At 32.6% G+C, this 24,164-nt stretch overlaps 1 protein-coding gene across 4 annotated transcripts; it reads left to right on the top strand.

Moving 5' to 3' along the window:
- Positions 1 to 1,379: 1,379 nt before the first annotated feature.
- Positions 1,380 to 20,595, top strand: BGLU42 (beta glucosidase 42). Of its 4 annotated transcripts, XR_015792670.1 has the most exons (16): positions 1,450 to 1,590; positions 1,892 to 1,988; positions 5,480 to 5,546; positions 5,660 to 5,718; positions 7,944 to 8,019; positions 10,368 to 10,442; positions 10,554 to 10,641; positions 13,237 to 13,462; positions 16,070 to 16,185; positions 17,243 to 17,457; positions 17,547 to 17,581; positions 17,749 to 17,851; positions 18,588 to 18,696; positions 19,272 to 19,491; positions 19,586 to 19,647; positions 20,293 to 20,595. XR_015792670.1 is itself a non-coding variant. In XM_088127176.1 (15 exons), exons 1-14 carry the CDS (start codon positions 1,511 to 1,513, stop codon positions 19,465 to 19,467), a joined length of 1,542 nt encoding a protein of 513 aa, XP_087983302.1. In that variant the 5' UTR covers positions 1,450 to 1,510; the 3' UTR covers positions 19,468 to 19,491; positions 19,586 to 19,817. The 4 variants fall into 4 exon arrangements, 3 of the variants coding, with proteins under 3 accessions (XP_022144517.1, XP_087983302.1, XP_087983303.1); XM_088127176.1 differs by lacking the exon at positions 20,293 to 20,595 and having other exon boundaries at positions 19,586 to 19,817; XM_022288825.2 differs by lacking the exons at positions 1,892 to 1,988; positions 20,293 to 20,595 and having other exon boundaries at positions 1,380 to 1,590; positions 19,586 to 19,817.
- The last annotated feature ends 3,569 nt before the right edge of the window (positions 20,596 to 24,164 follow it).

Here is a 24,164-nt window from a genome sequence, read left to right as displayed (position 1 = left end):
AATAATCAAAACCACTTAAAGTCAGAGATCTTATCATATTCTCGAAGAAAGTCAACAAAAATGGGAGGTCCTACCAATTTGGTGGAAAATAAAATCAAGAATAACACGAGATTCTATGAAGATTAAGTCTTCGATCACGTGTATCTGTCATTTATTTTTTTGAAATTTTGAAATTTATCTTTTTAATTCATTTTTTTATTTCTATTGTCTTCAACAACCTCCTCATTTTTCATACCAACAAGTTTCAAACTTTTTTTTGTTTGGTTTTTATATGTTTCAAACTAGCTTATTATTTGATCTATATTGAACTTTTTTTTTCGTTTTAAATCATGTGTATATTTCAAGATTTTAATAGATATTAATTCTACAAAAATGTCATTGTGTCAAACATTTGTATGATTTATTTTTCCTAAAATTTGTAATGATAAAATTTTATAGTATCATTATTTTTTTTCTTCTAAATTTGATTAATATCTTATTTTCTTTGACTAGATAAAAATATTACTAGATAAGATATTACTAACAATTTTAAAATATAGACAATAATTTTTGAAAACAAGTAGTCATAAAATAATTTTAAAAAAATAAGAGGTAGATTTTTTTTTTTCAAAAACTAAAAAATTTAACAAAAATTTAAAAATTAGGTTTTAAAGTAGTTACTTTCTTGCCTAAAAGTGTTATTAGTAAAATATATTTTATAATTTTAAAATGTAACCCAATATCTATTTTATGAAAAATAATTTTTATTTTGTAAAAATAATGATAATAAGAATTAAAAAAACTAAAGAATTTACATCATTTTTTTAATGAATATCTTCCATAAAATATCTTGAATAAATAAAAGAAATTACCTACTCCACTTTTTTAGTACAATAATTATCTATTTATCCTTACATTTAAGGGCTATTCCACGCATAATTCACATTCACATTTTTAAAATTTTTTTTATGTCAATTATATTACTATTTTAAAATGAAGATTAATTCAGATGTTAGTATCAACTATCAACAAAGTAAATGTTTTTGAAAAAAAAAGTATGAAGTTATACATTTATATATATATTTAAACTTTAATTATCTATGCTGTTTTTTTTTATTTTTTAGCTTTCATTATTTTAAAAATTAATGTCAAATATTTAATAGTTAAACATTAATAAAATGTATATTCATTCAAATATAAAATTACTGTAAAAAATTATATTCTAAAAATATTAACGTGGCACGTGAATCTAACTAGTATGTTCAATAGAAATTCATTGAATTTATTGAATCTTAAAACAAATTCGATCCATCATCTCTCAAGAACACTAAATATCATTTCTAAAAATAAAAAATAAAAATAAAAATAAACACTAAATATCAACTATCATTCCTCACACCATAAATACACGTTCACTATTTTTCTCTGCAATTTCCGATCGCATTTTCCCGCACTGATCCACAGTAGACACAAGATCGTTGTACGCCAATGGCGAAGAAGGAGTTTCTAGAGGATCATCAAGAGGAAGCCGATGGCGCAAACGCTAAACAACTATCTCGCGATGACTTCCCTCCAAACTTCTTCTTCGGCGTTGCTACTTCCGCTTATCAGGTGCCATTTTCTTGTTTAAGAAGAGAAATCCGAACAATAACTAATGCGGATTTCTGCATTTTGTTTTATGTGATCTGGTTTTGCGTTAATCGTTTGTTATTTTGGATTCTGTTCTGTTTTGTTGATTTGAATGGATTAATCGCATCAATCATGTTCTCAAATAAATGTTCGTGTGTAATTGAATTTTTAACTTTCTTGATTCCTTTTTGTTCTTCGACTTTGAAACTTCCGTCATTGCAACTCCTGAGGCATTGTTTTCCTGATCTCTCTCTTTGCTTTTTTTTGGTTCAATAATTTGTAGGGTGGAGATTACAGTCGAGGATATATTCTTGATCTCTGATTCTTCGTTTCTTCCTCTTTTATTAATCCCATTCCCAAAATTGGGGAAAGAGCTGCCGGTGATTAGTTCTTTTTTTTTTTTTTTTTGAGTACCGGTGATTAGTTCTTGCTAACACTGGAAATGTTTCAAATTAGTTTTTTTTTTTTTGGCAGAAAAGACTAATTAAAGTCTAACATGAAAATTTCTGTGGTTCTCTTGATTCGCAGCTAAAGTTTAAATATCTATAATATATATTAAAATGGGAAGGAGAGAAGTTATGATTTCCTTTTTTGTCGAATATGGTTTCATTTTCTAAATATTCTCAAATATATATATTTGGTTGCAATTTTGTAATATTTTATTTTATTATTTTTGATAAATGCAATCAACTTTAAAGGTTCACATTTGGATATATGAAATTAATTTTAATTATTTTTTAATAATAGTTAATTATTTATGTTAATATTTTAATTATTAAAATTTTATAACATATTTATAAATTTTCATATAGCTTGTTTCATTACGTGTGTGTGTTTTTTTTAGTATAGATATATATTTATATCACTATATTTTTCTTTTAGAAAAAGAATTTTGGTAAATAGTTACTTTGTTTAAAAGGTTAATTATTAGTTCAATTTTAAACCATATTTACTTCTTATATTTTTTGTATTCAATCGAATAACTTTTCAACTTTACCATTAATAATTATTTTCAAACTTTAAAATATATGTGCAACATGCGAGGTTTTAAATATTGATTTGATGTTGATGATATTTCTGAAAAGTTATAAAAATAAAAATTCATTACAAATATTTAAATTAACAAAGAAGCATGTCACACTTTTTAAATAAGTTAAAATTATTAACATTAACATTATGTCCATATTAGTGATATTATGTTGATATTTTTTTTATATTTTATTGGTTGTTTTGTGATACTATACAAATCTCTCACTTTTTATGTCGATGTCGAATATATGGACATATGAAAATTTAATACCTTGACAACACGTGAGTACTAACCTCTTTGGACTAAAAGAGTGATTTGGTGTTTGCAGTGAGCACATTGGTTAATATGGTTAATATGGTTAATATCGTCGTTTTCTTTGGCAAGCGTGTTTTCTGGCTACATTATGGGTATCGGGCTGGAGAGGAAGTTTAGGGGGTGGAGAAAACTGTGGATTATATTTGGGACCTCATTAGGTTTAATACTTCTTTCTGGGGTTCGGTCACTAAGGTCTTTTGCAATCATCAGTTAGATCTCATTCTTTTGGATTGGAGCCCGTTTCTTTAAGGTTCTCTTTTGCAAGGTTATTTTTTTGTATGCCCTCCTTGTTTTTTTTTATCTATTTTTCATTTCTCTCCATGAAGGTTCAGTTTCTTATTAAAAAAAATGGTTGAATAATTCAAACATATGGTAAAGGAAAGAAAAATAACGGGGTCAAGTTGTTTCTTTGTTATCAAACCAGTTTGTAGCTATCCTTTTGACGTGAAAGGTTGATGAAGAATGAAAAGAGGTCAACCATTCAAGGATTCTAATGGAGTACTTAGGATAGAGTAGCCACCAGAAGAGAAGAAAGTAGTGTGCTTCCATTACTCGCTTTCTTTTGGCTTTATAGAGGGTGAAGTTTTCAGCAGCCAGAGCCAGCAAATTAACTATATCGTGAAGGACATACCACAAAAAAATTAATCTTCTTAGGAATTTTAACCTTCCACAAGGAAAAGATAATGTAATTGGAGGGGGAAGGGTCCACCAAACACCAAAAAAAAGATCCACGGAAACTCTTATGAAGGTTTGGGCCCCAAAGACGAGAATCCTTTCTCCCCGGACTAATAGAATACTCCCTAAGAACAAAAGAACCACAACATTCGTCGTTCCCCTATTGTGCAAAAAATTATGGAACCCAAGAGTAAGAGAGGAAGAATTTCCAAAAGAGGTAAGACTAAGGACTTCAGATGATCTCATCGATGACAGATGGTATAAACGAGTAAACAAGGAGTAGAGGGGTCTATCCCTCAACCACCTATCCTCTGAAAATTAAATATCAGAGCTCTCACCCACAGAACACTAAATAAAGTGAGAGAAGACGGGAAACTCATCAGAAATAGCTTTCTATAGATTTGTGGAAGTGCCTTTCAAACCCTTCCCGATATCCACTCAAAAGGATGGAGACCATATTTGTTGGCAATAACCTTATGCCATCAGGCGTTAATCTCTCGAGCAAAGTGCCACACCACAACCATTTAGCCACAAGGCCTTGTTTCCCACCTTCAAATTACCAATGTCTAGACCCCCTTAATCTAATGGTTTGCTGACCGATTCCCACTTTACAAATGAGAACCCTTCCCCTCATCAACCATTTCCCACAAAAGTTTATCATAAGCTTTTACAAAAAACTACCGACCAATATAGGGACCCTAAATGGAGAGAGGAAGTAAGCGAAAAACCACTTAAAACAGACTGAATCAGAGTAGTCTACATTTTTTGGAGAAAAACTTTCTTTTCCGAGAAGATAGACGTTTCTTCTGAACCTTTTCCACAACTGGATCCTAAAAAGACAAACTCCTAGGATTATAATAGAAAAAAGGAGAGGCCTACTGATTCGAAGTCACTACTAAAGGGTTGGTCAATAGCATAGTTCTTCCTCAGATAGGAGGAAAGAAAGAACCTACCTCACAATCCACCAACGAGGCCCATCTATTCAACTTTGGAGGATCACAATTAATGTCTAACTCTTGACACCTGCCTTTGTTAAATCTTTAGACTAGACTTAAAAATGACAAGATACGGTTGAGATTGACAAAAGACTCCTCTTTACTCGAGCAAAAGAAGATCATGTCATCAACAAACTGGAGATGGGACAAGAATAGATTTTCCGTCCCTACTTGAACTCTCTCAAGAATGTTACCCTCCACTCTTCTCGAGACAATTCTACTCTTAATATCCCCAACCAGTAAGATAAGGAAGGGGGAGATGAGATCACTTTGTTTCAAGCCTCTCGAAGCATAATCCTACCCCTCGACTTCCCATTGATAAGGATGGAGTACTCGACTGTCCTAATGCAAAACGTTTTGCCTGCAAATCTTCTTCACCATTTTAATAAAGTGAACTTGCAAGAAATTCAGACGTTTTGTCTTTCACAGAAGTTATGGGCTTTAGATTGTTTCTAGAATCAGAATAATGTATTAAAATATATCAAACCATTATTTGTGAAGAAGATTACATAAATTTACATGCATTGCACTATTTCAATAAAATTATAGGAATAAAGTTGTCCTGTTACTTATTCTTTTATTAATCAGTTAATTAACTAACATTAGACACAGCACCATGGTGGCCACCTACCTAAGATTTAATAACTCGGTACCTAAGATTTAATATCCTACGAGTTATGTTGACAACCAAATGTAATAGGATCGGGTGGTTGTCCCGTTACATTAGTCGAGGTATGCGCAAACTAGTCCGGTCGCTCACGGATATTAAAAAAAAAAAAAAAAAAAAAAAAACTAACATTAGACACAGCACTAGAAGAAAAGTCACTATGTATGATTAATAAATTTGATTTTTCAGGTTGAAGGAGCTGCCGAGGAGGGAGGAAGAGGTCCTAGCATCTGGGATGAATTTTCACATATTAAGGGTAGCAATTGTTCTTTAATCAAGATTGGTCATCTCTTGAAATTTCTCTACCCAGATAGCTAAACTGATTTCTTCATTGTTGTTAAACTTATTCCGTTTCTACCATGTTTGCAGGCAAAATTCTTGATGGCAGCACTGGTGATGTGGCTGTGGATCAATATCACAGATACAAGGTTGGTCAAAATAACCCTTAAAAAGTGTTCATCATTTATTTATTTTCCTCATGAAAAAAAAAACTTGCTCTTTTGATTATTGTTCATTGTCACTTTATTTTGCAATTCTGGATTCTTACTTCTTACTTTCTTACAGAGTGTTACTGCTAGTTAAGTTCAAGATTTAAGTTAAATCCTATCTTCATGAATGAAAATCTATTACCAGTGTATGAGCAGCAGTCCTTCCGATCTAAATATTTAATCAAAAGTAGAAGTTACTGTTTCTATAATGCTTTGTTTATAATGTGTGTTAAAAGCTATTCTATTTGCTACTTCTCCTAACATATATGAAAACATTGAAAAGTACTCTCTTTTTGAAAATTCAAATTTTTAATTCAATGTAATTTTCCAAATATTAAATAATAGTATGTCACCTTTGTGTTGTGTGTTGATGCTTTGAGGGCAATGAACAGAAGAAAAATTTTACCTTCTTAGACATTTTCCGTTTCATGTGCCTTTGAATATTCATCCTGGAGGGTTCTAGAGGAGACGTTGAGGTGGAACAAATGAGATTATATTAAAATGTGCCTGAGGTATTTAGATTCCAGCTTTCGTCTCTTGTGTGATTATGGCATCCAAGCCCAATGTACGAGTCTGACAGCTCATTTCTATGTTTCCCTCTCAAGGATACAAGTTCTTTACTTCAATCTCCAGCGGTTGTCTTCCATGTTTCAACAATACTTCATAGATTTGGAATTTGGAATTTAATGGCATGAGGGTAACTGGAAAGGAAATGCTCGGGGGCCAAGGGTTCAACTAAGTTTGAGGGTTTTTCTAAAATCCGATTCTTGCCCTGTCTTCCAACCTAGCCCATATTCACCGCTTCAACTCATTGCTAGGGGGCTTGATGTTTTAAGGGTATATCTATAGTAACTTAGCTAGAAGAATAGTTCTTATTTCTATTATACCAATTCTGAGACCACCCACATGAATAAAAGTCATTTCCAGACTCCAGTTAACCAAATGACACCTTACCTTGAGGCTCTTCCCACAAAAAACCTTAATTTCTCAAATGTTCCAGCTAGTTTTGCAGGAACTCTGAATCCCTCTTTTCATCCATTTTCATTCTCCCAGCTAGTTTGACCCATTTCTTTAAGATATTAAGTTTCTGTTGATGTTTTCTAGAGACACCACTGAATACTACCATGAAATTTTCTCAGGTCGCCTTTTGGATGAAAAAGATAAGACCATTTCCTTGAAAACCAAGGAAGCTCTATCATTGTACTTATGGATTAAAAAAGAAACAAAACCTTTTGCAAACAAAGAAAGACAGGTGTTCTACTTCCTCAATGTTGTCTATCTCACTGCCTCCAATTTTTTTTGAACAAGATACGGACTTTTCATTAAATGTATGAAAAGGAATAAAAATTGTTCAAAGATACAAACTTCCGAAGGAGTGAGAGAAATCTAAAAAGACAAGCTGAGCAATAAAGGCCACCCAAAACAACATAACAAATTGGGTGAAAAACTAGAAATCTGAAAGGGATGCTTTAATCTTGGCTAGATGGAAACTATCCTCCAATGACTTGCTTTCTCCTTCAAGGATCTTGAGACAACGAGCTAAAAAGAGGACTCCACTTCACCTCAACCAGAAAAATTTCATCTGACTCAAAACAAGAAGGAATGTCCTGCTTTAGCACCAACAAAAGCAAAATTGCAGAACTAAATAAAAATCAAGAATCTGATTTCTTCCATTCCTCTAAGAAAAAGTGTTGCCCCCCAAACCAACTCTTTCTCCGAAGAGACCAACTGATTCGCCAAAGAAAGGAACAAAGATATCATCTCTTGGATAACCACTGAGCAATACCCAAAATTCATGCAAACCTGCCTCACTAAAATGATCAAATAAAGAAACTCAATTCATCATCTGACAAGACCTCACTGCCTCCAATTGCAGTGTTGAAGATGGGGCTTACTGTAACCACTCTCTAATTTTTTGACCAATATCAACTACAAGGTATATTGTCGGCCTCCTTTGCGTTGGTTTGGGTGCTTGTCAGTCGTCATCCCCCTTCCTGCCGTTTTTGTATCTGGTTATCTCTTGGTTGTTTCTTATAAAAAAAAGAAACATACTAAAAAGGTCATATATTTCTTTATATGTTTATATATGCAGTTTTTTTTAAATTAAATTAAAATTTTAATATTTAATAATTACATTATTTATTTATTATTTTATGTATGTTTAGGAAGATGTTGAACTTATAGCAAAATTGGGATTTGATGCTTACCGTTTTTCAATATCATGGTCCCGCATATTTCCTGGTATGTGCTTCGTAAAATCTTTACTGCATTTTTGCTAATATCAAAAGAATATCAGTTACATGTGATACACCCTTGTAGCCGTGCATGTAGACATCAAAAAGGAAGAGGAGAAAAACGTATGTATTAACATACAAATCTCAAACATTTATTTATGTTGTTGCTGAAATAATTATTCGTCAGCTCCAATTCCCTGGCAAAAGAAAGATTGGTGGAGATGGATAAACTCACGCTAGTCTTGTGGTAGCTAAAGTGTGAGAGTATTAATAGGACTATGTTGGGAATATTAGTAGTACATTAGTGAAGGGATATTATGGTAATTGGTTAGGGGCAAGTTGGATATAAAACTTAGTATAGTTATTTGGGTATGTTGGGAGGGCTATCTTTTTCTTGAGAACTATACTAAGTTGCTCACCTTGGACTATTCCTAAATATGACTCCTTCTATCCTATATCTCTCCCAAGAACTATACTACGTTTGTCACCTTAGACTATTCTCAAAGATGACCCCCTTCTATCTGTACTACCTCTATTTATATCCAACTAACCTCTAATTAATTACCATAATGATATTCCCAATATACCCCTATTAGTACTCTCATAGCTACTCTGATGCTCAATTTAGTAATTCAATTGAGCAATGATATATTAGATATGTCAATTAAGATCAAAATATCTAGATAATGTTTAATGCAAAGGTTTAGGAATATTAGTTAGTTGTGTCAGTCAACAGAGCAACAAGGAACTACTCAGGTTAGTTGAAGGGGCAGCTAAACATCATCGTATATTGTTAATGTTTGTCTTTCTTGTATTCCCGTGACCTCAATCCAACCAGAATTCATTTTTGAAGAAAAGATAATTACATTTCTTGTAAAATATATAAAGAGTATGATAGAATAAAACATACATTAACAAATTGGTTTTTAATGAGTTTATTATTTTTATCCTTTCATCTTAACATTTCTTTAATTTTAAAATTTCCATCATTTATTGCATTTAGTATCTCATTCATGTAGAGTTTGGGTCCACATCTTAAATTCATAATTCGTAGCATGTTTATGATCATTTTTGCACTATTTGCACTATTGTTGTAAACAAACCGTTGAAACGAAAAAATTGGGACTTCTAATCCTGCCTTTCTTACCACTCCCAAGATGTGGTCCTAGTGGTAATAGCATAAGATGTTTGGTGATTCTCTCCAAGGTGTCCTGGGTCAAGCCTTCTAATAGAAAACTTAATAATTTTAAACCCTTATTATCCCTCAGAGCTAGTTTTGAGATTAGTGAAGTCTCCTTTGAGGTTTATGGGGTGAGTCATAAGCATAATGTGCAAGGAGCGAGGCTCTCCTTTGCCCTAGTTGTTAAAAAAAACAATTTTCCTTCTCTGTCTTCTTGTTATTGTCCTAGTGGTAAGAGCATAGGATGTTTGGAGATTCTCTCCAAGGTGTCTTGGGTCAAGCCTTCTTATAGAAACCTTAATAATTTAAAAACTGTATTATCTCTCAGAGCTAGTTTTGAGATGAGTGAAGTCTCCTTTGAGGTTTGTGGGGTGGGTCATAAGCATTATGTGCAAAGACCAAGGAGCGAGGCTCTATGATACCCTAATTTTTTTTTTTTAACAAGAAACAAACTTCTCATTAAATAATGAAAATGAATGAAAATGTTCAAGGATACAAACTCTCGAAAGAGTGAAATAAACAAAATAAAACAGATAAACTTAATAATTAAGAGATAAAGCTAAAAGCTTCCCAAATAAAACAGATAAGGGAAGGAGAATAGTTTCCGAATAGAGGTGACATGGAACATCATTGTGAGGCCTTAAATTTAGCCAAGCTAAACCGATCAAGCAGAGATTTGCTACGATCCTCGAAGATTCTGAGATTTCTTTCATACCAAAGCTCATAGAGCAAAGCTTTGACTGCATTTATCCACACACAATCGACTTTGTGGGGGTACAATCGGGCCAACGAGTAACTGATGAACATTGTCCACTGCTATATTGCTGAAAACCCAGAATAAATTGAATTCTTTGAATAGCAAAAACCAGCAGTGCAGGGCATAAGGACACTGAAAAAGACAAAGAATCATTCCCTCTCCGTTTTCTTGTTATTGTCCTGTTTTCCCGTTATTTCCTCCAATACTTTTGAAGAACTTTTGTAGTTATATTATTTCTCTCTACCTTGTTTATTTCCTTCCTGTTACTTTTACTGGCCTTTTGAACCACCAACGTTCTGTTCTTTTCAATTCTTAGCATCATGAGCATTATAAGCGCGCAGAAATTCTTCAGATTTACTGTCCTTTTGTTGTTTTATCGCAATTCGCAATTGTACTGATGATCCTTTTCCTCTTTCAGATGGTTTGGGCACCAAAGTCAATGTTGAAGGGATTAGTTACTACAATAATCTAATCAATGCACTTCTCGAAAAGGGTAAAAATCTCTTCCTCTGAATTTCATTTTTAGCTCTGTTAGAGGACAAATTGGTAGCTGGATGTTAATTAATTTATCATTATTATTATTATTATTATTCTTTTTTTGCAGGAATTCAGCCTTATGTAACATTGTACCATTGGGATCTTCCTTTGCATCTTCATGAGGCAATTGGAGGGTGGTTGAATAGAGAAATTGTGTGAGTTTTTTGCTTGAGAACTATGTGATGTTAAAGAACTATATTAATTCTTATGTGCATTGTTTTCTATAAATTGTTTTATGAATGGTATATAAAGTTTTTTAACAGGTGTTTGGTTTATACGTTTGTGCAAAACTTAGGTTTTTGTAGCTTGAAGAGGTACCAAAGTTCTCTAAACCAGTATGACCAAGAGACTCCAAGCCCTTATCCATGAGACTGCCACTTAGGGGTGAAATTGGTAACAAAGTTGAGCCAAATAATTTATAGCTTTTAGCGTTCTCCTTGAATGGATTATTAAGGAGGAATGAGAAAATACCGGCTACCTTGAAAGCAAGAGCATAAGGCCATTGTAGGAGGAAAACAGGCATGTCCCAAAACTTGATAGCTTGATCGTATTGAATGAAAACATGATCTGGAGATTCAATAGCTTGCCCATGACATATACAAAGCGTTCCACAACTTGAACCGAAAAAAAACCATGACTAAGGACAAACAAGAAAGGTGATTAGCATCCTCTAATTAGGAGTAAGAACCATTTCAGTACCTTGTTCAATGTGTTGAGGCTACCTAATTCTAGAGACTAGACGAAAACTTTGCAATTCTTTGGCAACCTCTATTTTTTTTTAGTTTTGCAACATTTATGAGGCAACATGGCTCCCTTTCAAATAGGGAGGCAAAATGAAACTTGACAGAGAGCACTCTATTTTTCTCAAGATTCTACTTTCCTTGATCGCTGAGGTGGAAATGAAATATTTTGTTCAACACATTCATAAATCATAAGGGTGTTCTGCTCTTCCAACTTTCTATCGGAAAGTGGCTCTCCAATCTATTTGCTTGCTTATCCCACACATTCTTGGTTTTATCTTCCTTTTTCATTGAAAGGAAAAGTCCTGGGAACAATAGTGATTTTTAAAGCTTCCCCCTCTGCTCCAATCATCCAACTAGACAAAGTTCATGCTACCATCTTTAATCTTGCTTATCCCACACATGCTACCTCTTCAAGCTTGATTGTTGTAGCCCGACTCTTAAAGCTCAAAAACTTGCCCAAACTGGGAATCTAACCATTGCCCATGGAACTTACCATCTGCCACCTTTCTTCACAAAGTTGTAGGCTCGTTATTGTAACACTAGCAAAGCCTTATTATGCTCCTTATACTTGCCTTGATCAAGACCCTAAGGACCTTTTTCTAGGCCAACCCAAGCCATGTCGAGCAAGTTAGCAAGGTGGTTGATGCCTAGCTTATGTTTGAAAGCTTTGTTCAACCATGAGTTGTCACGTCGAATGGCTTAGCTGATTATTGGCCATACATGGATTACATTTTTTTTTTTTTTGATAATTGGGAGTAACCGCACCGACCCCAAGACCCGAACCTGGGAGACATCAATGATTTTTTTGTATTAAACTCACAAGAAGGTTCGAACTTGAGACCTCTAAGCCATAATGACCAAGAGACTCCAAACCTTTGCCAACTGGACTGCCCTTTAGGGAGACATGGATTACGTTTTCTAAGTTAATATAATGGTATGGATTGAAGAAATCATCACAACCATCGCTCATAATATGAAGATGCTTGATTTTACGCCTCCCATTTTTATTGGCAACTTAATTTAGAAGTTACCATGGAGGAAACTCAATTGTTAACTTATGTTGACAGTTACATTTTTTAGATGCTTTTTACTAGGCTTCACGTTTGAGTTGAGCAAGGAGTGAGAGACACAAAGATATTGGAAAGTCTAGTCCATCCGTTTGATATGGTATCTCATGGCTGAACTAGCACTTCAAACAACATTACATGCCCCTCAAAAGACACGTTCACTTGATACAACTTGTATTAGATGACCTTTTGAAGGCTCGCTTTTGCTAAACGATATCTAATTGAGTAATCGCTTGTCTTATATCATGCATGAAAAATATTTGCCTATCATTTTTAGAACTCAAGAACTCAGTTGTACAACTTATAGAATAGATCCTGTTCAAGTATGGTTGTAACATTTGCCTATCATAGACAACCTCCTCAGCTTGGGCTTGGTGTTCTGCTTAGCCTCACTCACCACGTAGCAACCTCCTCTAAAGCCACAAATCCACCTAACTCCTCCCCACTCCAAACTCCTCCAGAAGAGTTTCATCTCTGCACATGATTCTTCTATCAATTAACCTTCTAATTTGATGAAGGACCCTATCCTCAGTGATTCAATAATATTCAAACACCTATCCTATAAATAGGAAACTACATACATAATCATTTTAGGTATGCCTGCTTTATGTGACATAGATGCTTTGCTGAATTCTCCCTATATTACTTCGACACACTAATTTGATTGTTGTTTCTGCAAGCACCATAATAATGTTAGTTGAACATCTTGAGAATTCTTTTTTTTTTTTGCAGGTCATGTTTGTTAACTTGACATCTACACTCAGCATGTCTATTAAAAAACTAACATAGTTTGGAGACTACTTTACTATTTTTTATTTATCATTTGTCTTATTTTTATTATAGGTTGTGTAAACATTTAAATCTCATATATTTGTGAAGATTCTTTTGCAAACTCCATGTTAACAACCATAGTTTTATAACTTGCTTGGCAAACAAACAGAAATTACTTTGCAATCTACGCAGAAACTTGTTTCGCAAGTTTTGGTGATAGAGTAAAGAACTGGATTACAATTAATGAGCCTCTTCAAACTGCCGTAAATGGATATGGAAATGGTATCTTTGCTCCAGGAAGATGGGAAAATTCATCAGTTGAACAATATTTGGTTGCACACCACCAAATCTTGGCCCATTCAACTGCTGTATCAATCTATCGAAAGAAGTATAAGGTATAATATCCAAACCTGCCTACACTAAGCACCTTCCTTATTTATTTATTTATTGTTCTATTTTATGATGAGTATGTTCATTCAGATATTTGATTATCTCTTTCCCCTTGTCAATTTGATTTGTTCTATTTTTATGCTTTCTCTTTTCACTCCTATTAGGAATTTGTATCCTTGAACAATTTTGTTCCTTTTCATTTATCAATGAAAAGTTCGTATCTTGTTAAAAAGAAAATGGAATATACACTTGATCGTCAAGGTAAAAATAAAGAATTACAGATTTTGTTGTATAGAAAGATACTAAGAGTAGGCAATTGAAGTAAGGAGCAGAAGGATTAACATTAGGGGAGCATGTGGCATTGACTAACTTGGTGGTCTAATCCTCAATAGGTTTGTTCACTTAACTTCATGACACATCATGAACTAATGGGGGCAGATGACAGTCAGATTGTACTTGTGATGATAGATTGTAAAGCAACACATAATAATTTCAAAACTCGGGAGTTTATTTATCTATTTATTCATAACTCGGGAGTTAGTTGAAAGAATCAAGTTACCAATTAAATAAACAAAGGAATATAGGGTGCTTATGGTGTCATCGGGAAAAGTCTATTCAAGTAGGAGACGAATTGAAGCAGACTCTTCAAAATCTGATGAAGAGTTTTTTGAAGGAAGCTTGGTCTCTTATTCAACGAAGAACTCTCTCCCCCTTCCAATTCTTCTATCCTTTCAAGAGATTTCTTCTAAAACGATAGAAAGATTCTTTTCGCTTTTTCGAGAGACTTGGGATCACCCTCGTAGAAATCAATCATCGACGCTAATTTTTTCAAAAGGAGGTTCAATGGTGCCTACCATAGCGAGGATCTGAGAAACCTATTTATAGAGGTTTCAAGCTTAAGAAGTACATGAGTAACTATTGTTACTGTGCAGTAAAAGTAAAGCTACTAAAATAAAAGCTATAACAGTAGCTAATAAATGAGAAAAGCTATGAAGCAACTACTTAACTACATCAAATTATCAAGCCTTGAAGAAGTTTTTTTCTCAAGTCTTCTCATTCCAACTTTGGCTTTAGGTTTAGTGGGGTTGCTTTTGCAGTTTGCAGCGTGTGGTTTTGGCATTTTGTCCTATTCTCTTGTATCTTTTTCACGGTGGTTCTTTGTTGGGTGTTTTTTATCTTTTTCGCTTCCTTTGGGAGTTTGTATCTATAAACATTTTCTTCCTTTTCATATTATCAATGAAAAGTTTGTTTCTTGTTAAAAAAAATAGGGTAGGAGATGAATTGGAATTTTTTGATCTCCGCCAAGTATTAAAGTGATTGAGAACTTCTTCCCAGTTGGCTTAGAAGCTGTGCTGTCCTCTTAAGGATCAGTTATTAGAAATATTGGGAGGTATTCAAGTTACTGAGAAAACAATTATTAGGTGGAGATAGTAATTTTATAAGGTGATCCTATACTAAGTGATAGCAAGGAAATGATGAGGGACCTTGCAATGAAGAACAAGTTCTTTTACTGGAGTGGGGGTGACATACCAGTAACAATCTGGGGCGCTTTGCAACAATTTGAGAGGGTGTTTGCTGTGCTGGTTGGCTAGCCCAACAGATTTTCTTACATGCGATTACTTTTAAAGAAGGATCTTTATTTGTGATTCATGAATGTCCGCCCATAATTATAATTACTCTCCAATTTAAGAGAGCTTCTTGAGTGATTTGTGAGTGTTTTTCTTTGAGAGAAAAGTGAAAGAAATAATTGTATAGAAATTGTAAACTCTTGGAGGATTCTCTCTTACATTTTTGGATCTTTATTTGTGATTCATGAATGTCCGCCCATAATTATAATTACTCTCCAATTTAAGAGAGCTTCTTGAGTGATTTGTGAGTGTTTTTCTTTGAGAGAAAAGTGAAAAAAAATAATTGTATAGAGATCGTAAACTCTTGGAAGATTCTCTCTTACATTTTTAGTGGAACCTACAATAGTCGTAGAGAACTAGACGTAGGCGATGTTAGGTGAACCAGTATAAATCCTATGTTGATCTCTCTTTTCTTAATCTCTATTTATCGTTCTTGTTGCTTAAAGTTTAGGTTGATTTATCTATTCTTTTAAGCTTATTTCGAATTGACTTATGCTATAATTTGAATCAGAACCTGCTTTGGGATGAGTTAATATTGTCTTCATTTGTGATTGAGATATATATAATTGACTTTTTTATCCCCAACAGATGCAGTCACATGGGGAATGTGGCCTAAAAATTTACGTTTCTGAAATGCTGAAAAACTTATAATTTCCTATGTTCTATTAGTTTTCTGTCACGATATCGTATCTTTTTCTAGTATATCCTGTGATTGTGGCAGGCTGTCCTTGTTTATTTACAATCCCAACCTCAAATTCAAGTTTATTTCTGCTCCTGGACTTAATTAGAAGGCAATGAGTCTAAATTGACATGAAATATTCAACAGATATTGTTTGATTAGGTCATTTATTTTGTTCCCATAATAAGAAATAAGTCTTGAAGTTCTATTCTTTCTGCAGGAAGAGTTAAAAAAAATTTCGTATGCCTTCTGTAATCATATAAACAATATTTGGTATTTTTTTCATTCTCCTCATCTTTTTTCAGGAACATCAGGGAGGGCAAATAGGCCTGTCTGTAGATTGTGAATGGTCTGAAGCTAATTCAAGTAGTGTTGAAGACACGACTGCTGCATCAAGACGCCTTGATTTTCATCTCGGGTGGTAATTTCTGGATTCTTATGGATTCTTAGTATTGTTGGGGAGACGGGAAGGAGTTATACCATTTTGTAATATCTACCTCTCTCACCTCCTACATGAACAAGCGTTTTCATATTGTTTTCCTATGATGATAATAATTCACCATGGGGTAATCCTTGTGTTTCCTTGGCACAAATAGGTTACTATCATAGCGGTATTTCTTGTTTTAGTTCATCTCATGGATTATAAGTTTTGGAACTTTTGACCATATGTTATTTCCTAGACCATTAGCTCCCTTTAATTAAACCTCAAAAGTTCCCTAAAAGACCCATAGGCTTTACCTGCAATCTTTCCCTCTCTCTTCCTCAACAGCCCCCACATTTCCTCATTTGGTATAACTTCTCCTCTTTACCGATTTTCCATTGCAAAACCCAGAGAACAATCTCACACTTTCTGCTTAACCAGTTAGCCAAGGCCATCTTTCTGTTCTTAACCATGTCTACGATAGTTTTCAGTTCTTGAATAAACAGAAAATCTCACAAATCCAAAGAAGTTCTTAGTCACTAATCTACACTTCTTAAGAGTTCCATATTTCCATGGTTTTTCTTACTCAATGTTTAGGAAACGTTCCGAGTTTTAATTCCAATTTTCAGCACTAGTACAAAGCTTGAATCCCTTCTTCCCTGCTTTGTCTCTCTCCCGTTGCCCTCTCCATTTTCAAACCCATATTTCCATATAACTTTGCTTTATTCAATTCTTTTTTTTTTAAACCTTATGACACCTGTCAACTTAAAACAATTTGGAGTTTCCCTCATCAAAATGTCGGTTTTATTTCTTCTTTCTTTTTTCTTTTTTTTTCCTTTTTTTTTTAATACTAAAAAGCAATAAGGGTCCTTACAATACTATTTGTAGGGACTTTGTACTTTCGAACACTTGGTAATTTTTCAACTCTCTGAAAAAAATGTTTCTTATTTAAAGGAAAAAAAAAAGCAATAAATAAGTAAACAACAACTCCGAGAGTTGCTTAAAATCTCTCCCTTCCATTACTATTTAGTAGTTTCAACTATTAAAATTTGAATAGGTACCTGCACCCAATATATTATGGAGATTATCCTGAAGTTATGCGTGAACAACTTGGAGATAACCTTCCGAAATTCACTGAAGAAGAAAAGGAGTTGATTATGAATAGTGTGGACTTTGTGGGTCTGAATCACTACACATCAAGGTTTATTGCTGATGTAGCAGAGAGCCCTGATCAAGGTGATTTCTACAAAGCACAAAAGATGGCAAGACTTGGTATATATATATCTCTCTCTCTCTCTCTCTCTCTCTCTCTGTGTGTGTTTTAGGACAAGAATTATGTTTAACATTTCTGTTATTATCAGTTCAATGGGAAGACGGTGAGCTTATTGGCGAGAAGGTATGGCGCTCTCTCTCTCTCTCTCTCTCTCTTCCATGAGCATGGAACACATCACAAGAGACACATCCACACCATACTTCTTAGTTCTTAAAGCTGCAATAAAAGGCATTTTCAGCTGGCATGTGTCTATCACGTGATCTCCATTTTGTTGAACAATTTACATGCAGGCGGCATCAGAATGGCTCTACATTGTTCCTTGGGGCATCCGAAAGGTTCTAAATTACATAACACAGAAATACAATAATCCAACTATCATCATAACTGAGAACGGTATGTGCATTAAAGCCTTTTGAACATTGTGGGATCGAGATGAGTTTTCCAGTTAGAAGGAAAATTACAGTTTATTTTTTCAACCAAGTATAAAATAATGTTTTACAATGGGTGTGGACCATTTTTTAACCGAGTTCTGCAGTGGTCTTTTCAATTTTTTCATTCAAACTGGCAAATGTAGAATCTTGAAACAGAGGGATCATGTATTTTGAATAATGACGTACGCGATTAATATTTAGGGAAATTATAATTGGTAAGTTACCATATTACAAATCTGTCACAGAATCTCCTTTTACAGATATGGCAATTTAAAAAAAAAAAAAAATTTGCGCACCTCTTTAGACATTATTATGTAATTGCCTCTTTACCCGTATATCACTGATATACCATTTCTATAGTATATCACTAATAGACGTTATTCACTAATAAACGTCTATCAATATTATACGTCTATCTTTGATAGACTACTAGACATAAATCAGTTATAAACATTTATAACTTATAGATGTGTGAGGTTGAAATATGTTGATTGGTTTTTGTAAAATTGAGAGGGACTTAAATTTGTGCAATATTAAGAATCTTTTAATCTTGTCCTTGATTTACTATTATTTTGGACGAGATTGCTATATATGCAATGGAGCATAATATTTAAGTGATTTATTTTTGAGATGATTAAAACCTGAGCCCTTACTTCTTAGTTATTTTACTAACATGTTTTGTACGTTTCTGATTACAGGCATGGATGACGAAGAAAATGACCTTTGCCCACTTCAAGATATGCTTGATGACAAACTGAGAGTTAGTTATTATAAGAAGTATCTGGCTGAAGTAGCTAAGGCAATCAGGTCTGCTTGGTCCTTTAACATGTTTCTTTGTTTTTTTTTTTTATGATGATTACGTTGATTTACTAGAGTCTTAAACTATGCTTTTTTAACATGAGGCTTTTGCAATATTAGTAGATCTGACCCAAAAATACATACTTTATCTAGAAATATTAATGACATACTCTATCAACATACAAAAATAGTATCTCAATGATATATTTTATATTTTTATTTTGATGTATTAGTGATATACTTTATCAATGATACAAAAATGGTATGTCAACCATATCCTTTATATTTGGTAAAGAATGGTACGTGGGTGATATTAAATATATCAATTATATACTTTAGCATATAAATACTAAATTAGTTATATATTTTTATCACAAATGATATATATCAGTAATATTTTTTATCGATGCTAAAATAAATATTATATTAGTGATATAAGATTTGTCTTATTTGCAAATTATTTTGGCATGAATTAATTTTGCCACCCATTATAATTTTCCTTTCGAGGGTCTTGCATTGTTTTAGTTTGTTGTGTGTGAATATATCCCCCAAAGTGCATGGTTGAATGATGAGTTGGTGCACAGGGATGGAGCAGACGTTAGGGGTTACTTTGCATGGTCATTATTGGACAACTTTGAGTGGGCTCAGGGATACACCAAGCGATTTGGATTGGTTTATGTAGACTACAATAATCACCTTACTCGCCACCCTAAATCTTCTGCTTACTGGTTCCTGCGCTTCCTCAAAGGTTCTGAACAGAAAAGTGGGAAGCAAGAGTGAAACACTCCCTTTTAAGTTTTAACTGTAAGTTTTCACTCCATTTTCAACCTTAAACCTGCCTTCTTCTCTCTCTCTGCTCTCCATTTGTTAAGCCATATTTTAATTGTCTTCGTTTCAGTTCATTATTTAGGGGGCGAAATGTTGGTTGAAGCAGGCCCCAGAAGGATTTGTGATTAGAGAGTAAGTCATTAAACTTCTTGTTCACCTATTGCATATCGTTGTGATTCGAAGTTGGAGTTCCTTTCTTAAAGAAATTAAAAACTTCTTCATTTTCTTCATTTCCCTTCCCGTTCTGGTTGGGATTTGTGAACTAAAACTTCGTGATAAAATATAATATTTTATTATTTTAATTTTTATGTGCCATATTTATTATCCGTTGTTGTGAAAAATTAAGATTAATAATGTAGTTTTGAAGTTGAATCATGTGTCAAAAGAAATAATCTAAAAAGAAAAAAAGTTCAATCCTCAGCCAGCCAAGTGGTAATTAGCATATATCTCTAGTCAAGTGGTTGTAAGTTCAATCTCACGTCAACGTTCCTACCCAGTACTAAAAAAAGACATTGATATAACTTCTGTGTAATAATAATAAATGATTTGACCCAAATGGTTAATATGGAGATGTGCAAATTAGAGTATAGTTTGTATGAGACTAGATATTTGATTTCTCTCCTATCTTTATAAATTGGATTCTGGCAGGGATCTGGAAGTTAAAACGGGTTGAGATTAATTCCAGTTGAGATTAAATCTCAATTGGTATTCTTCACTTTCTCTTTCTCCAACTAAATGTTTTCTTCTTTTCTTGTATTCTCCCCTCTCCGATTAAAGTTGGAAAAACTTCTCTCCAGGGGTCTGTTTGTTTTTTGAGAATTGAGATGTCTGAAATCTTTAGATGTTCGGAATCTTCAGATGCCTGGAATTTCAGATGTCCGACATCTTCAGATGCCTGGAATTTCAGATGTCCGACATCTTCAGATGACCACGTTTTGTTTCGTAGACCGAGAATATCTAGATAGCCACGTTTGTTTCGTAGGATTTATTCTTCTAAATTTATATAATATTCCAAAAGCGCCCTCATGAATATTCATATAATTTATACATTAATCTAATATAATTTGCATTTATATAATAGATTTTCTTAAATTAATTTAATATTTTAGATTTTTTATATTAATTACGTATGTATTAATTTTTAATTTTTGTATGTTATTGGGTAGAATTCATATTAATATAAGACTTTTCAATTTTAATATTTTTTAAAAAATACAATTACATAATTAATGTTATATGGAGTAAAATTCATTTATTATATTATCAAATTATATTCTTTTAAGAAGAAAAATATGAAAGGTAAGTTGATAGTTCAAAAAATATTGTTTTAAAATTATGTATTTCAGATAATATATATTATTCATAATAATTCAGATATTATTTATAATAATTCATTCCAAATATTAAAAGTAAATGGATATATTATATAATTTAACGGCCCCTTAATGGTAAAGACTAAATCATGTCCTCACCACTATTACAAAATTGACAATTGATTAAATTTTATAAAAAGTTTTTGCTTTTTGCATTTAGCTCTCTTAGTTGTCAAACATTTAAAGTAGTAAGGACAAGATTTCTGCTTACGGTTAAAGGAGCTAACTATTTTTCATTAAAGGTTGTTTCTTTTTATTAAAGTAAATTGATGCTTGCATTTTTTATATAAACAATTTGTATTGTCTTTTCTCTCCAATTCATATTCTAGTCCATTGTCATCTCTCCATAGGATTGTGAATAGTATAAAGGAGCATTGTGCTCCTTACCCTCACGTGAGCCTATAGTAAAATGACAAGTGTTGGCTTACCCTCACATGGGCCTATAGTATAAAGGAGTATTGTGCGATCAAGAAAACTAGGTCTAATAGTTTAAGAAAATAAAACCTAGTATTTAAAGCTTTTATAACAAATCAAGATAAAGATTTAATAAAACTCATTTTTTTATATATATATATATATATATATATATTCTAATTCTAAAAACAAATTATCTTTAAAGTAATTTTTAAAACAAAAAGTTTATCTTCAACTAAAAAATAATAATTTAAATATATATATTTATACTTTTTTTTCGGTTGTTACAAGTTTACAGTATAAAAAATACATATCCATGATTTAAAGTTACAAACACACACATATGTATATATTGATTTTTTATTTTCATAGTTTTAAATGATTGTTGAGAAGTCGCTTAACATTATATCTTTTTTTTCTCTATTCTATTATTTTGCTTCGCATCTCATGGTCTTCTAATTTAAATGGACCTTCTGCAATTTTTTGTTCTTAGCCATTTTTCCAAGGGATGTAATTGAAGAAGTTTTGAAACATTGGATTAAAGTTGCAAATTTTCTTTTCTTCTTTCCCTTTAGCTTCAAATGACCACCATCACAGATTAACGACTCGATTATCGTAAGTCTAAGATATCAAGAAAATTTACGCAAGACATAATAAATTAGATATCAAGACACAAATTAATATGGTTTAGCTCATTTGGCCTACATCCACTAAAAATTGAAATGAAGCTTCTTGTTAGTCAACAATAAAAAAGGAGGAGATTGGAAAAAAGTTGATACACACCGAATTATGGAAAAACTAATACTCTTATCTCAACGACACCACAATTATCACTTACATGTCACATGGTTTAATAACATAAAAAAAGATAAAGTTAAACTTCTTTTTAACTTTTTTTTTCTTTTATCTTTTTTCCTCGTCCTTTAAATCAAGTTATCTCCCTTATTAATTAATCAAGAAAAGATAAATCAAAATTGAATTATAGAAAACACTTAAAATGTTTATAATTTCATACAACATTCAACAAAAATATATTATATGACTAAAGATAATACTATCTATTTCTTTCACTCAAAATATTGCAAAATAAGTTTGATCAAGTCAAATGATATCTATTAAGCGACTTCTCGATGATCATTTAAAACTATGAAAATTAAAATATCTATATATATATACACATACATACATAAATACATACATACATATACATTTAAATTGTGGAGATGTAAATACTGTAAACTTAAACTGCATTAAGTGGGAAAAAAAAGACGAAGGAGAGAAATGAAGAACGTTACACCATAAGTTGAGAATAAAATGGAGGCTAATAAGAGAGGAAAAGGAGGACGTGAGAGGGTGTAGGGAGAGAGAAAAGGAGGTCGTGAGATGGCGTTGGGAGGGAGAAAAATGGGGTAATGAATCGAACACCTTAAACGAGATTTTGAAGAGATTTTGATTTCGATGAGATTACGAATTTTGATAAAATAATTAAAATAAAGGAATAGTAAACACTTTATCATTTTACTGTAGGATCACGTCAGGGTAAGCACCGTTAATTTCTGACCGATTTGTAACCAACCTCAGTGGAAAGATTCGAATATAGCTTATAATTTTGTAAGTTCTCGAAATGGGTTGTTATGGATAAAATAAAATAAAAAAGTTAAGTTTTCTCCCTATATTTGTAAGGTTCCTATAATCTTATTATTAGAAATGTGAAAAGAAATGGATAAAAAAGTAATTTCAAGTCCACCTTTATTCAAAAGGGTAAATAAAAACTTAATTTCCAAAGACAGGCTAGAATTCAAAAGCTCAACTTAGGGGTATAAAATTGCAAATTTTCCTAAATATTTAAAATGTATTGAATACATTAAATAAGTATTAAAGAGAATAACTTTTTTTTTTTTTGAGAAATAAAGGGAATAACTTTTAATGTATTGAGACGAAAAGTTGAAAGAAGAAAAAAAAGAAAGAAAAAAAAAAGAGGAAATCAGGAGAACAAGAAAGGGAGAAGAAAAGAGAAAGGATGAAGAGGAGAGAAGAGAAGACTATCTTAACTTAAAACAATAAATCAAACAAAATCAAAAGAGGGGAAGAGAGGAGAAGATGGAGAAGGATGAGAAGAGAGAACCATCATAGAACTATATTCTCCACTATATTTTCTCGAGTATAGATTGGTTAACTACTACTTGAACATCAAAATGCTTACTCCTTTTTGTAGGTATTCTATTTGCCAAGCTTTGCAAACTAGATCAATTTCTTGATCAAACATTTGACATCGTGAAGAGAAAGAAGAGAATCGAAGAAGGCGGAAGAGAGAGGGGTAGACATTATCAGAGGGGGAAGAAATTAGAAATTCATAAGGGGAAAGAAGGGAGGAAATGAATAATAAAGGAATTAATTATGTTTCAAAACTCCCTCATTCATGAACACTAACAACAATAATAAGAATTAACCCCAATAACTAATTGATGAACCAACTTTAAGAAAATTAAACAGCTTTTAGTTGATCTAAAATTTGTTCCTATATTCAAGATTTCGAACTCTCCACAATCTAATTGATCAAATTACATTAAAAGTTCTAAAACATGTATTCTAACACAAGAACACAGAAAATTGAGAGAGATTGAACTTAATCTATTCAAATGTTTTCTTTCATAACCAAGTACACATCCCTATTATAATAATTGAAAAGAAAGAAGAAAAACACAACCTCTTTCACATCTATACATGAAACCTATTAAATAAAAATACATGAATTTAAATCGTAAACAAAATCCAAATTCTTTAAGCTTCTTGGACGAAAAGAAATTTTATCTTGCTTGAAGAGATACAAATCTTCAGTAAGTGTGCACATAGCTTGGATAT

Source organism: Momordica charantia (assembly GCF_013281855.1).
Source record: "Momordica charantia cultivar OHB3-1 chromosome 8 unlocalized genomic scaffold, Mcharantia_2.0 BLBB01000008.1, whole genome shotgun sequence".
In the NCBI taxonomy this organism is placed as follows: domain Eukaryota; kingdom Viridiplantae; phylum Streptophyta; class Magnoliopsida; order Cucurbitales; family Cucurbitaceae; genus Momordica; species Momordica charantia.
This window is presented reverse-complemented; position numbering and strand designations above follow the sequence as displayed.

Coding starts and splice junctions, on each gene's coding strand:
- BGLU42 (XM_088127176.1), top strand. CDS start 1,511: ATGGCGCAAACGCTAAACAACTATCTCGCGATGACTTCCCTCCAAACT. Junction 17,582..17,748: donor GTGAGCTTATTGGCGAGAAG/GTATGGCGCTCT, acceptor ATTTACATGCAG/GCGGCATCAGAATGGCTCTA. Junction 17,852..18,587: donor TATCATCATAACTGAGAACG/GTATGTGCATTA, acceptor TTCTGATTACAG/GCATGGATGACGAAGAAAAT.